The sequence below is a fragment of the Plasmodium knowlesi genome, assembly GCF_000006355.2.
Source record: "Plasmodium knowlesi strain H genome assembly, chromosome: 9".
In the NCBI taxonomy this organism is placed as follows: Eukaryota; Apicomplexa; class Aconoidasida; order Haemosporida; family Plasmodiidae; genus Plasmodium; species Plasmodium knowlesi.
In genome coordinates, this window is record NC_011910.2 from 1,715,722 (window position 1) to 1,731,494 (window position 15,773).

The 15,773-nt window shown below is 38.4% G+C and overlaps 2 protein-coding genes across 2 annotated transcripts; one reads left to right on the top strand and one right to left on the bottom strand.

Moving 5' to 3' along the window:
- Window positions 1–1,288: 1,288 nt before the first annotated feature.
- On the top strand, window positions 1,289–7,275 carry PKNH_0938300 (myosin K, putative; the record flags this gene model as incomplete). The annotated part of the gene is made up of 5 exons (XM_039114064.1): window positions 1,289–5,680; window positions 6,051–6,363; window positions 6,530–6,819; window positions 7,001–7,072; window positions 7,186–7,275. The coding sequence occupies 5 exons, from the start codon at window positions 1,289–1,291 to the stop codon at window positions 7,273–7,275; spliced, it is 5,157 nt and encodes a 1,718-aa protein (XP_038969686.1).
- A 267-nt stretch (window positions 7,276–7,542) lies between these two features.
- On the bottom strand, window positions 7,543–14,331 carry PKNH_0938400 (conserved Plasmodium protein, unknown function; the record flags this gene model as incomplete). The annotated part of the gene is made up of 1 exon (XM_002259372.1): window positions 7,543–14,331. The coding sequence occupies one exon, from the start codon at window positions 14,329–14,331 to the stop codon at window positions 7,543–7,545; it is 6,789 nt and encodes a 2,262-aa protein (XP_002259408.1).
- Between the last annotated feature and the right edge of the window lie 1,442 nt (window positions 14,332–15,773).

Consider the following 15,773-nt stretch of genomic DNA (forward strand, 5'->3'; position numbering starts at 1 on the left):
TAAATTATTATTTTTTTTCGTGCTACACGTTATTTAGACTTTAAGCTTTTGCAAAATAATAGCTTACTTGTTAAAGGGCTCATGTGTGTGTACGCTTCGGATGAGCATTTTCGTCGCCACATGGGAACGTCCTTTGGGTAACCCTTCCGGTGAGGAACATTGGCCCTACTCGATACCCGTCCTTGGGGCTATTCGAGGAGGGTGCTTAAATGAATATACTCTACAATTTGGCGTGTGCTACCCTTTTGATGAAACCTTAACAGAAATGGAAATAAAAAAAAAATTTATTTAAAATGAAATTAAAAGGACTGTGTGTGAAAGGTACACCTTCAGATAGGGAGAGTTATTTTTCCAAATTCGTTTGTTACATGTTGGTATTTTTTACAATATGAGGGGAAATGCATTATAGTTCGTTTTGTTCATTCTTGTTAAAATGTATTTCTGTGTAATTGTTTATAGTTGTGGAGACATAAAGGATTTTTTTTTTTTTTAATTCCGCTATTTGGTCTGTCATGGGAAAAAGACTTAATAGCGAAAGTGCAACTGGGCGGACTTTGGTGGGAATGGGCAAAGATTAAGGAAGTGTGCGAATATGTACAGATACATATTTGTTCCTTTTCACAGCGTTCCTGGCTCCTGATGCAAAGAATAAACGTCGACGTGCACGTGTTGGGATTCATTCCCGCTGTGTAGAATATTTTAAAAGATCAGCGCGCACAATTTTTTTTTTTTTTTTTTTTTTTTTTTTTCTCATTCTAGACATTGTTATGTTAAATGTTTTTCTAGTGTGACGCAAGAACCTTTGCAGAATGAGAAAGGCACATGCATGTATTCATCAGTTGTTTTAAAATACTTCCTTCTCATAACATGTGAGTAGGAATAGGCAAACGCCTTTTTCTTCTTTTTTTTTTTTTTTCCGGTACGGAGATTAGAAAATTGCCATTTACATAGGCATGAAAAGGCGTGTCTCTTTTGGTAGATAGTTTATTCTGTCAGTCCGTTTACCAAAAATCCACCTTTTTTTTTTTTTTTTTTTTTTTTTTTTGTGAGGAACGCTCGTTACATAGATCAGGCTAATTTCCGTACGTCATTGCTAGACAGTTGGAGATAGGCAAAGCGGTAGAGCGTGCAATTTGAGGGGGACGGGAATGTCCTTATCCTTTGCATTCTTCCTCATGGTGTGAAAGGACATCCAGTTATAGCAACAAGTATATTGGCTATTTTGACGCCGATTATTGTGTTCATCCTAGTGGAAAGCCCCTCTCCCCCCATTTGAAAGAAGCAAGAGATGTACAAACAGAAGTCGCTAGAACTGAGAGACATCAACTACGTGTATGAGAACTCATGGGTCTGGGTTAACATCAATTCGATAAAAAAGAAAAATGGAAATTTATACAAAGAAATATTTGAATATTACAAAAATAAGAATAGAATATTCTGTTTTTTCAAAGGAAAAGTAAGACGATTCGTATCCAACAGGGACGTAGAAATATGCATCAGCATAGACGAGAATTACAACAACTTCAAAAATAATATAAATTATAACATCACTGAAAATGTAAAATATTTATTACCCATAGATAGCAATTTTGGGTGTAGTGATAATACAGAGTTAATATATTTAAATGCGCCAAATTTGTTGGAAAATATTCGACAGAGATATAATAAGGCGTACTCAAATGAAGGGAGCAGAGAATGTATTTATACTTACATTGGGTACATCCTATTGTCAGTGAATCCTTATGAAAATTTTAAAATTTACGATGAGAGTTATATGAAGAAAATTAAGAATGAAAATAATATGTTTGCTCTTCCTCACCCTTTTTCCATTGCCAACGATGCGTACAATTGTATGGTTAAGGATAAGGTGAGCCAGTCCATCATCATAAGCGGCGAAAGTGGGGCTGGCAAGACGGAGTCGTCGAAGCAGGTACTCAGGTACCTTACCTACTTGAGCGCTTGCCACTCGCGGGAGGAAGGTGGAGGAGTTGCAGATGCATTGGAAAATTGTGACTACCCACGAAAGGGAGCCATCCCCGGTGGCAGTAACCAGACATCGGAAAATGGCGACACTGGGGGTCGTCGCGCTAAAGCACCTGCGAAAGAAGGAAAGGACAAGTTCAATCCAAATGTTAGGGACACCTCCAAGAGAGACGAAATAAACGAAAGAGGATCCAAAAATTGTTCCAAAAATGGTTCCAAAAATGGTTCCAAAAATGGTTCCAAAAATGATTCCAAAAATGATTCCAAAAATGATTCCAAAAATGATTCCAAAAATGATTCCAAAAATGATTCCAAAAATGATTCCAAAAATGATTCCAAAAATGATTCCAAAAATGATTCCAAAAATGATTCCAAAAATTCTGCAGAAAAGGGGGGGAAACCCGTTCCATCAGGGGAGACACCCTTCCTCAATGCTCCCACCACTGCGTCCACGTACACTACCGCATCTATTTACAAGACTGCCTCCCCCTCCTCTTATGAAGAGAAAATTCAGAACAGCAATCCCCTGCTGGAATCGTTCGGAAATGCAAAGACGATAAAAAATGACAACAGCAGTAGGTTCGGAAAATTGATGAAGTTAAATTACGACGAGAATGGCATGTTACGGTCAGCGTCCATCGAAACGTATCTTCTTGCAAAGTCCAGGGTGGTCGATGTTCCACCCATGGAAGGGAATTACCACATTTTTTATTCCTTGTGTGAGAACTCCAAAATATGTGAAGAGTTTGATCTATTGCCATGGTACAAGTACAACTATTTGAAGGCCCAAAAATATGCGAACAAATCAGGTGACAATTCCTCCAATGGAAGAGACGATTCTGAGGGAAATGAGGAAGTGGAGGATGGAGAAGATATTAACAAAGATAGTAAAGGGAAGAACAAAAGCAGAAGCAGAGGCAGGAGTCGGAGTAAGCGGAAAAAAATGGACAAGTCGGACGAAACGGATAGGGAGGAAGAGGAAAAGGAAGAAGTGGTTAGCAGGAAGAAAAGTAAACTGAAGGGAAAATTAGGAAACGACTCACACCCCAGTGATGACAACGGGAAGGTTAATAAATGTTTATACAATTTAGATGTCATTATGAAGTGTTTTCACAGCATAGGGGTATATGAAGAGGAACAGAAGGAAATTTACAAAACGCTTATCTGTATTTTGCTCCTAGGAAATGTGGACTTTGTGGTAAACGAGGAGGAGGAAGGAGGGATGCTCAAAATAAAGAGTGGAGAGGTTTGTGAAAAGTTGGGAGACCTGCTTCAAATTAGCAATGACCATTCAGGAAATAGTGGCCATGGCAACAGTGGGGAGAACAAGATTGTCGAAATTTTAACTATAAAGAAGGTGCGGGATACACAAAAGAACTACACCTACCAACAAGCCATCTACAACAGGGATGTCATATCGAAGGCGCTCTATCAACTCCTGTTCGAGTATGTGATCATGCGCGTTAACGACTCATTGAATGTGCGCGAGGGAGAGGAGGAGATAAATTACCAAAACGGTGACGACGCACACATGGAGGGAACGGCCACCGATGAGGAACACCCTGATGGGGACTGTGCGGAGTGCGAGAAGGTACAAGAAAATATGAAGCCCAACAAGAGGAAAAGGAGCAACCATAGCGGAGCGCACAGAGATGGCACTACGCGAAGAAGCGGTAACAGGACCTACTTCATAGGCATTTTAGACATTTACGGATTTGAAAATTTCGCGAAAGAAGGCATGAATTGCTTTGAACAGCTGTGCATAAATTACGCAAACGAAGTTCTACACGCTTTTTTTTTAAAACAAATAATTCACAATGAACACAAAATACATTATGAAGAAAATTTGTTTCTCGAGAAAATACCTTACAATGATAATAGAAATGTGATATCCCTCATAGGTGACACTAGAGATGTGAGCATCTACACCATACTGGAAGATTTGTCCTTGCTATTTTCATCAAATAAGTCGAACGAAGAGAGTAATAAAAATTTGTTTTTCGAAAAGTTAAGTAAAAATGTTATTAACTCAGCCAAGTACAAAAATATCGTGCGGAATTATAAAGCGTCCAGGAACTGCTTCATCATTTCGCACTACGCAGGAGAAGTACTCTACGACTCCCACGATTTTTTTAACAAAAATGTAGACATTCTTACGAACGATATTGAAGATTTTTTATCAAGCTGCAATTCCTTCATAAGGACGAATTTGCTTAAAAGGAGGAGATTTGTGTGTGCTAAGAGTAGCACACAGGGGAATCCTCCTAAGAGCAGTGGTAGAATGGCGGAGCTGAAAATTCAGGAAGAGGCAAAATCAAGCAGGAGAAAATTGTCCGTGAAGGAAATGATATCCCACCATGAGATTGAGTCCAGGGGAATTCTTCCTGTACATATCCAGGGGGATGATCCATATATGAGTGATGACGACGAAGAAGGAGGCGAAGTAGAGCGGAACCATCGACATAGCGTTCGCAATGGAAGGAAGTCCAACAACATTCTTACGTATCACACAGGACGAAAAAACAAAGTGAAGAGTATCTTCTCCTCATTCAAAAACCAGCTGGAAATTCTGACGAACAAACTAGATAAGACGGCTTCTAAATTTATCAGATGTATAAAACCAAATGAGGAAAAGAAGGCCAAATTTTTTAATAAAAATTTGGTGTTGAATCAGCTAATAATGAGCGGAATGGTGGATGTTCTGAGCTTGATGAAAAATGGATACCCTTGCAGAGTGCTCTACGATGATATATGGATTACTTATAGTTACATTTTGCAGGACGAAATGAAATCCTTCCTTACCCCCAAAATGTTTTGCGAAATAGTACTAAAATTTTTAGACATTCCTTCTAACGAATACACATTTGGAAGAACGAAAGTTTTTTTCCGCTTTGGTGTTTTATCCAGCATAAATGAAATATTAAATAAAAATTTGGAGAAAAAAAATAAATTTATCGACTGTGTGTATAATTTCTGGCTACATAAAAGGAAGCAAAAAATCTTGAAGTTTGTTCTCTGTGGATGCAGGTTTAAAATGCTAATAAAAAGGATGAGAGCTAAACGTTTAATGGAGCATGGACTCTATTATTATAATAATTTTTTACAACAGAAGAAGAGGCAAAGTCTTAGAAAAATCCTGTTCTACTACTTTTATGTGTATAAACAGAGAATCTACTTTCTGCAATTGAGGAACAGCTCCCTCATCATTCAGAAGCACATTCGGGGATACCTCGCGCGGAAAAAATATTTACACATAAGAAGACAAATCCTTTTTATACAGGATTATTATATATTTCAAGGGTACTTTAAGCAAAGAGTTACAGCTTCAAACATTATTAGGAAAAATTGGCTTACTTATATTACGAAATCTGACTATCACTATGTTCGTATGAGCATTATAAAAATCCAGAGGGCCTTTCGAAGGTACATGAAGGGGAAATATATAAACTACTGCTTGAAGGTTGTCAATGTTAAAAAGCAGCCCAAGCGCACGTACAGTGCATTTGTGAAAAGTGAGATTGATGAGGGGAGAAAATTGAAGGTGGGGGCACAGCGGACGACTCAGAAGGAACTTGGAAAAGGGGTGAAGCACGAGAGAGCTCGTGATCGACAGCTGAGGAAACGACTCTTCCAGGAGGAGGACCGCATAGGTTCCTTCATCTGCGTCGAGAAGACCAACCGCAGGCATTCCTTCGCGGTAGGTGCTCAGTTGTTGTGTGCATACTTCCTTGTGCATACTTCCTTGTGCATACTTCCTTGTGCATACTTCCTTGTGCATACTTCCTTGTGCATACTTCCTTGTGCATACTTCCTTGTGCATACTTCCTTGTGCATACTTCCTTGTGCATACTTCCTTGTGCATACTTCCTTGTGCATACTTCCTTGTGCATACTTCCTTGTGCATACTTCCTTGTGCATGTGTGAGGGCTCCCTTATGTAACGTCAGCAGGGCGCCACGCTCAAGGATTGTTAATGAATCGTTCATGGATCGTTCATGGATCGTTCATGGATCGTTCGTGGACCTCTTACGCATCGCTCGTGCACTGTTCTCACTTCTCCAACTTCAGATGGGCCAAAAGTTCGACACCTCCTCTAGCCTGAGGAGCATCCTCAAAAGAAGAAAAACATGGGGCGCACGGGAAAGCGCCTCAATGTATGACTACAACAGAAAGAGTTATAGACACGCCCAGCCAAATTATATGGATAGAGTTATTTCGAAGCATAGCAGAAGCCATATAAGCACAGGGACTGCCTTGAAAAAGAAGGTTACAGGAAGTTACAAGCAGGAGAAACCATTTATCAGTGTTGGATATATAGGGATTAACGGAAAGGGCCAAATAAAAGGTCATAGTAGCGACATCTCTGGTAATGCTAGTCAGGGTAAGGAAAGAAATAAAAAGCAAGTTTAGGCGGAACAAACCTGAGCATATGCGATGACAACATGCATGCTAAGGGTAACGATACATGTGGCTGTAAAAGTGGCTCTCTCATCTTTGGTACGTTGCACAAACAGACACATTTGCACAACTGCGCATTTCCCACTCAGGCAAAAACGGCATGAAAAGAAAAATGTACAATGACGAAAATCGGAAAAACGACTTCCCCTCGAGTTCCAAGAAGGAAAAAAACAAGGTCTCCAATTTTTTGAAGAACACCATATATGACAGATACATCACCAAGTACAAGCAGAATTACACGATCAAACAAAAGGATAAGAAGAAGAAATCCATTTACATAAAAAACAATTATAGTAACATCAGCAACATATACAGCGTTTATAGACCTTCACGGGATGAGGAGGTGGATGAACAGTATGACTTCGATCGCACAGACGCGGTAATGTCTTTTTTTCAATGTGCAGCGTGAATAGAGGAACATACGTCGGTCATGTTCTCCAACACATGGCATATACATTAGCTAATGTGTCTGTAAAGTGCTCCAACAAAAGGAATGTATAAAACACTAACGAAAGGAACGACCCCGTTCACCCCCCCACACACACCCACAAACACTTCAGCTCATCATTCCGGAGGATTTCTACGTGAGCGAGTCGAACATCCCCGATCCAGACATGATGCAGGAAAATGATGTAATCGTTTTGTTATACCTGCATATATGAGCACGCATACATGCAGCATGGGCATAGACGCTTGTACATACAAAAAAAAAAAAAAAAAATTTACTCCTTCAAATCTCTTGCAGGAAAATTACCTATTGTTTTGTGATTACCTGGACAACAATTTGGATTCGAAGATCCCCCTAATAGAGCTAAGTGTTTTCAAATGTGCATGAAGGAAAGGCGTTGGGAGAATTGGTTTTGCGCTTCCAAATTAAGGGGACGTTTTGTGATTTTATTATTTTTTTTTTTTTTTTTTCCACATTATACATAAAAACTGTTCCTTCTCTATTTTGTGAAATGATCATCCGTATTTGATATTTCCAGCAAGACATTCGCATGACACACTTGCGCAACGTACATGCCGGACAAGGTAAGGCTCCACAACCTACCCCCTCCCCCCCCCTTTTTTTTTTGGTGTTTCCCAAACGAATGCTAAGCAATCAAAATTTGGAGGACATATTTTTTTTTAAAAAAACGTATTCATCCTTGTAAATCAAATGGTTCGATGCCATTCCTTCACGTTGTCTCCGTCTAAGGAATTCAATAATATTTTTCCTTTTAACTTTACTTGGTACATTTTTAATATTTTTTAGCGACATTTCCATATTTTCTAAAGGACCTAATGTTCTCAAAGTCTTTGCATAGTTATCGATTCTTCTTCGTCTTTCTATCGATTCTTTCGTTCTGTAATTCCCCCCGATGTGGAAATCATAACTTGGTTTTTTCCTTCCGCAACTACTAACAATTTTGGAAGTTATTTTGTGCTTCACTTCGATGGGGAAAAGTGTCGCACGTACAAATGGTGCATTATTTTTCCCACTCACCATCTGATGAAGTGTTTTTTTTTTTCTTCTGTTGAACCATTCGTTTAATGTCTCGTTAGTCATTTTGCTCACACGTGCCTCTTCATCTTCCTGTCTTGGGAAGTAATTTCCTTCCCTTGATACTTCACTTTGCTGATTTGTACAGTCATCATTGTGAGACTCTCCTGTTACTTTCTTTTGTGCTGATCCTTTCTCCTCACTGGGAGAAAAATCCCCTTTCGTGGTGCATACAGAAGGGATTCTCTCGGTTCTATTCCATTTCTGCGTATAGTCCGATAGGTTATACTTTATGCTCCCATTTGACACCCTCAGTGTGCATCTTTTTGGTTCTTTTTTGCTCTGCCTAGGGGAAAGTATAATATCCGTGTGCTCATTGTCGTCCTCTATTGCGGTAAAAAAATGAGTCTCCGATGGGGATGGCTCATATAATTTATTCTTAAAAAAGGAATCAGTGAAATGCTCTTCCGTTTGGTGAAGAATATATTCTTTTTCCTTGTTATCATCGAGGGCATCTTCATCTTCACAATTTGTGTTCCCCTTTTTTAAATTCCTTCCTGTTTTTTCGTTTATAATAATTTTATCATTCACTGGGTTTGTCACTCCTTGTGATGTGCTAACTCTTTTTACAACTTCCTTTTCGACTCCTTCAAAATTTAAAATTCCATTGTGTCTATTTTTGCTTGAACCGTTCAGATGATTTCTATCAAAGGTGTCATTATCAAATTTGGTTATATGGTCATGTAAGGGAAATTCTTGATGCGTAATAGAACCGCCCTCCTCTCCATTTAAGTCTCCAAAAGGAGGATCCGATTTTTCTATCTTCGTGCATGCGGGGGTGGAATTTTTCAAATTATCCAAAATATCCTCTACGCTTTTTTTTCCCCCCATGGAAATAAGATGTGAAGAACAGCTTTCCGTATGGTTGCTCGGGACCTCCCTGGTGTATACATCAGTGCAAATATCCCTCTCGCCGTTTATCTTACACCTAATTATCGTGCCTATCCTGTTAATGTCCTTCTTAACGAACGAGGTAAACAAATCTTTTTTATTATTTCTCAGTCCCCTAATTTTTAGCAGGTTTATGTTGTTTCTTTTTGTAATTTTTTTCATTTTCCATTCGTTCAGTTTTTTTTTGAATTCTTCTTGTCTTTCAATTTCTTGTACTTGTTTGTAATTTTTTTCTATTTCTTTTATTTTTTCAATGTTCTCAAGGATTTTTCTTTTTTTCTTTTCCTTTTTATTATATATTGTGTATTTGTCCGTGTTGCTTAACTGTTCAGATGGATTTAGTTGGTCCATCAGCGCGGGATTGTATTTACAGCATGTGCGTCTGTGTCTTGGGGGTAGCACGCGTCTTCCATTTTGATGGGTTTTCCAATCCGCATTTTCAATGGATCCATTTTTTCTTGAGGAATCCTTCTCTCCTTTTTCTTTCCTCTCCCCCTCATATGTTTTAAAGACCTTCCTCAGTTGGTCAATTTTATTTTCCACTTTTTTTTTTTTTTTCCTGGCGCAATTTAATTTGATATAATTTTCTTCATTTTTGGGGGTAAATCTGCTTATATGCGTCTGAACATTGGAGGGAATGGACAATTTAGACTTTTTCTCCCCACTGCATTTGCTTTTGTATGTTACATTTTTGTTTTCCACCGAACATTTGTTTGATGTGCAGAGATTGTCTATATCTAGAGATCTTCTTATATTTTTTACTAAAGTTAGCGCATTGTTCGTTTTTAAAATTTTGCCGATGTTTTGTAAATACTTGGAATCTTCGCAGTCGTTTAAGGAAGAGCAGGTCGACAGGTTGTTCGTTGTGACATTAGACGGGACGCTCTCATTAGATTCTTCCATCAGTTCGTAGTTGCTCTCGCTTGGTTGGTTCCTTCCTGTTGGACATACATCTCCGTCATGCTTCTCGTACGTATCATTCTGGATTTCTTCTCCCCCTTTGGGTAGGTTCCCCATTTCAGCCGTTTCATTTTTACCACCAGAAGGAATATTACAAATATCAGAAGCGTCGATTAAATTACGTGGCGACTTCCCCCCCTCTTGGGGAGACTCCATAGAACCTTCATCTGAGGGGTTCCCCTCTAGCGTTTCTTCACCCTTCTGGCTGAGATGACGTCCTGTTTTGCATCCGCCATTACGTAAAGCATTTTTCATGAGGCCATTTAGCTCATTGTAGAAAAATATATTTTTTAACGTAACGTAAGCATTTCCACCAACGTTTGCTTTAATCTTCTTCAAAATGTTATTTTTAATTTTTTTGTTTATAAAGAGTGCGTAGATCCTCTTGTTTGTCTGAAAATTAGTTATGTCAAAATTATGGCATATTTTCCGCACACTTATTTCACAAAGGCTTTTCGATTTAACGAGGATAGAAAAAAGGAGCAGATCATATGGACATTTGTAATTAATTAAAATGTTAATTTTGCTAATCATGTAATCCTTTTGGTACTTTTTAAAATTCTTCAATTCGATTAAATATATTTCTAATATTTGCTTAAAGATAAATATTTTCTTGTAGTGAATACTTAAGTGATTTTCTAACTTTTTGTGAATTTTTTTGAGTATAGATTTTTCTTGCCTGTTCAGGCAATTTTGGTCTGTTTGCTCATTTTGCATGTTTTTTATTTGGACATAAAAATTTTGTATTTCAACTACACTCCTGGATATATAGGTGGAGAATTTCTTTACAAAAAATAAATAACTGTTGATAATTTCGTTGTTAAATTTGAAGTGTGAAAAAATGCCATTTTGTGTTTTTATCAAAGTGCAAATGTTACTGTATATGCTAGTTATACGTAGGAAGAAATTCATGCAGTTCTGTATGACTGTAACTTTTGCCTCTTTTTTTGCATTCCTTAAAAATTCCAATTTGGGTGTAAGACTCTCTATTTCTTCTAGTTTTTTTTCTATCATTATGAGAAGCTTTTTTATTTCGCCTGTTATTTTGTTAATTTGGAGTAACAGGATGTTCATTTTTTTTTTCATTTTTAGGAGTGTAAATAAGATTGTAAAATTTTCCACGCTGAGTGAGTTGCTGATGGTGCGATGAATGTGCTCCTGCTTCTCTTCGCTCAACGCCAGGCGATTGCAGTAACTTTTTATGATATCTTCCTTTTGGATAATCAGAGTAGCCACTTTGGTTGGGTCGATAGGGAGATCACTGCAATATTGATCGACACTTCTCGGGGAACTTCTGAGAGTATTTCTACCTAAAATTGAATTAATATTTCCTCCCGAATTGGTGGCTATCCCTGAACTCTCGCTTAAGCCTTTGAAAAGTTTGCAGTTTTGTTCTAGCAGGTCTAATTCAATGCTAAATTGAAGGACCTGAGTTCCATTTTCTCCATAAAAATATAGAAAGACATGCCCCTCCGAGAAGTTCAACTTTATTTCATGCACTGATTCACTTATTGGGAATGAGCCCATGTCGCTACTGTGTTCCTCCAAAATGGCGTTATCAATTTTGTTTGCATTTTGTAGGGAGCTACCAGGGAGTGGATCCTCTCCCTGGAAAGTACCTGAACCCATTCGATTTTTCAAGGTGAAGATGCCACTGGAGTGGTTTCCATATGTGTCAATACCCTTTTTTCCTCTCAAATGAATGTTATCCTTATTACCCGTATGAGTAGTGAGGTGGTCATTTTTGATGGGACTCTCTTGGAGTGCCTCACCATTTGGTGAAGTGTGTGCTTTATTTTCCACCCCGTTTGGAGTAAAACCGTTTTGGGAATGTCCTTCTCCTTTAATGGAATTTATTTCTTCTTTGTAATCTTTTTTATTAACATATATTCCATTTGCATTGTTCCCTTCGGGGGTGCTTGTGTGTCTACTTCGATCTTCTACGTTGTGATTTGCCTGACGGGAAATATGGTTTTGTTTGTCTTTCCCTTTTGTTGTTACTTCGACGCTCTCCTGAACGATCTTAAAGGTGAAAGGAACCTGATGCTTTTCCTTTTCCTCTTCCAAATGGTAGGTACTTTCATAGTCCCCACAGGGAGGAATGACATTCTGCGTCGGTGTCACAGAAAATTTGTTACAATTATCATCCCCGTGGCTGCTTACACATTTTTTTTTCTCTCCTTTCATGGTTAAAAGATTCTTCTTATAGAAACGAAAATAGCTGATGATTTCATTATCCTTCTTATTATTTTTTTTTCTTCTAATTTTCCTCTTAGTGAATGCACTTTTGTGTAGACGGCAATTATATGTATATAAGACTCTAAAATTAGGATATGTCTTCATCATCATTTTGGAGAAATTATTTTTTTTTTCCCCTTCATCTTTATTTGTATTTTTCTGATCGGAGAATGCCCGCTTAAGATGTTCCTTCTTCCTTACGGGTAATAGTACCAATGAATGTTTATCTTTCACATTTTTGTGTAATTTTTTCAGTGCGCAAATTTTGTCACCCTTGTGTGTGTCATGCGACGGGTGGATGTACAACTCTTCCTTGTGTTCACTGTTTGGCCGAAACTCCTTCGATGGTGCATCTTCTCCTCGTTTTTGCATATCGAATTGGTTAAAATTAATTTGTCTTTTTCTGCGCGAATTACGTAAATATATTTCGTGAAAATTATTCCGCTCTTTTTCCTCTTCAAGGTGTTTTTTCTTACCGGAAAAGTCGTCACAAATTTTTGGTTTTTCTCCTTTTACCAGTTGGCATTTTACACCTTTTGGATTTGTTCTCCTCGGAAAGTTTTTTTCTTCTTCGTCATGCTTTATGTTCATAACGCAATCGTCATTAAGGAGGTTAATTTCGTCGTAGTTCTGTGGGTGGAGTTTGACGGAGGAGGTTCTAGCCCCTCTAGCCTCTGTCTCATTCGCTTGTGAAATAAAGAATTCCTGTGGGGGGTTGCTGGAATGGTTGTTAAAAATACTATTGCAGTTACTTATGAGGGTTTTTATGGATTCGTCCAGGGAAAGGTCAACCTCACAAGGGTCGGCATCACACGGATTGGCAACATAACAGTTAGCGTCACTAGCAGGCGCCTTTGAAACGCTCCCCACACAAAAATCCTCTTCCAGAAAGTTCTGCTCAAAAAAATTCGCGTTTTCGTTCAGGTAAGAGTCGACGATACCACCAGCAGTCGACCACTGTGTCACTGGCGATTGACCATTTGATTGTTCCACCAGGGGTACATCTATTGATTGTTCCTTCGTTTTTTTTTTACCCCTTTTATTTATAAGTCCATCTCTATGTTTAGCACTCTGGTCCGAACTGAAGTTTCCTTCCTGAGATAAATTACTCATATTGGACGTGGTCCCACTTGAGTTTCTCTCTTTTATCAAATTAGTCAGTGGTCCAGTTCCACCCATTTGGTATGGGTGGGCATTACCCCTTTCTTTCTCTTTGGGCTTTCTTACGAGATGCTTGTTTTGGTGGGAAATTTCCGTCTTCCACATGAAGGGAGTTTCATATTTCAAGAGAATTCTCATGAACGGGTTGAAAATTCCATTCATTTCTTCTCCTTGCATTTTCATCAGTGCATGAATTTTACTCTTCATTAATCGTCTCCTAAAAAATCTAACATAGTTATCATTAACACATTTAAATGTACAAATATGAATGCTACTACAATTAAATCGATACGTTTTTTTTGATAACTTTTGGCCAATTCGGTTTGTGAATGGGTTGTCTAAACGGGTATCCATAGATGCAGCTTCTTTCGAAGATTCAACTGATGGGCTGATCCTTTCAGGTAAAGAATTTGGGCTCCTCTGTTCGTGTAGCGATTCCTTAGATGGGATGATAGAATGTTTTTTTTCTTTCATAAATGATCTAACAAGTTTGGCTACGCGTAGATGGGTGCTCAATTTTGAAGGTGAACCAACACATTTGTTTTTGTCCATTGAGAGACCATGAACCTGTTGATGTTTACTCGCCCTTTTGTTTTCCTCAAATGGAATTTGAAAAAAATTTCGACAATTAATTATCTCTCTTTTTTCTATCAAATTTTTGCACATTTTAAGTTTTGTTCTTTTTACATTTTCTCGCAGTCCACTTGTTGGGTTCTTTAATTCCCTATCCTGAAAATCACAAGTATCCCCCTCAGGCATGTTGGCCCGATCAGCATGACTGTCCCACTTGGATGCGCCTTCCTCCGACTCGAGGTCTTCCTCTTTGCGAGATGGATTTGTTCTCCCCTCCATATCGTTATAGTGGTGGTAATCGCGGCAATGGTAATAATGTTGATCGTTATGATTGTACCCATTTTCATGATGGTCCTGATCATCAGCGCTGCCACTATATTCATAGCTCTCGCGCAAGGGGGGTATGAAAAGCACAGCCCCCTTGCGCGAGTTCCATCTTGGGGGAAATGGGTGTCTTATCTTCCCTTCCACGCCCACGTCTTCATCACTCTGAAAGCCGCTGTGCAGTTTCTTTAAAGTATGCATTTCAGTACAGGTGTGCGAACGTCCAAAAAAAAAAAAAAAGGTGTGTGCATATCTCTATATGTACCTGTCAGAGTATGCATGTGTGTTGGCTCTTTTACTATTGCTTTAACCTTGTCAGTCACCCGTGCGTGTATGTAAAATGCATGCATATCTGATCAGCCGTTACATCGACGCCCTTTTCTTATTCATAAGTGTGGAGAAAAATTTAGTCCCATTGGTGAATGGGCTGAAAAAAAAAAAAAAAGAAGTTTCTCCCAGACTGAATGGGCACATAAATCTTGGTGGCATTAGAATGTGCACACATATTTTTGCGTAAACAAGGGAGGATATGACATTCCCTCCTCTTCCAAATTTTGTGTTGTAAAAATGCGGAGAATTTCACCCCTTTTTTTTTTAAGCTGCACAATTGCATGCGTTAATGCTGCTCGGAGTTAAGGAAAAAAAAAAAAAAAAAAAAAAAAAAAATACAACGATCAGTGCAAAGGAACGATTGATCAATAACACACAAAAGTAATTTCTCGTGAAAGCGGATAAGTTGGAAAATTATTGAACACTTCGTAGCGTAAAAATACACCATAGTGTGTGGGGAAGACAAAATTCGGGCAAATGGAAAGATACAAAAATGAAGGGACTATATCCATATTTATGCGGAATATCACAAGGAAGATATAAGAAAATAAAGTACAAACTTACGTGCACACCTGGGTGATGCATATGCAGGATGTACCTACTAGTTCTAGCGAGTGGCACTGCCTCCATGAGGGCATTCTCTTCGTTTCAACATATATAAACGTTGCGTCCAACAGGTGACGAAACTTAGCATACGCGGAGAAAAGTCGTTAAAAGTTGATTAAAATGGGAGAATCATTTGTTTCTTGAAAAAAGTTCCGTAAAAAAAAATATGTAAACTTATATAAACAATTAACAATTGCCATGTGAATAGAAGGATGATGATTTTAAAAGGAGCACAAGCAAATGGTAATAAACATCCCGCTCATACCACGCATGCACCCATTTGTGGGGATGCTCACGACTGAGGCACCCAGCCGAGAGGTATCTCCAACATTTAGAGAGCGAAAAAATAAGAGGTACCGAATGCATTAAAATTTAAAATGCGTATGATACCGTTGCACGTTTACAACATTGTAAGGCGCCATATCAATATGTTTTTTCCTGGCGATTTTCACATTTTTTTTTTTTTTTTTTTTTTTTTTCTAAAAAGCGACAAATGACTCGACTGTTTTGCACATAATGTATACACACATATATATGGCTTAATAAATATACACAAATGTACATGTACATATGTACATTTTTTGCCATGAAAATTCTCGTCCTATCCTCAGTTAAGGATATACGTATATATATATGAGGCCAAGAATGAACGTTCTTCTGAGTGTGCGCGTTCACAGAGGAAAGTCCATAAGTCTAAGTTGGGCTGA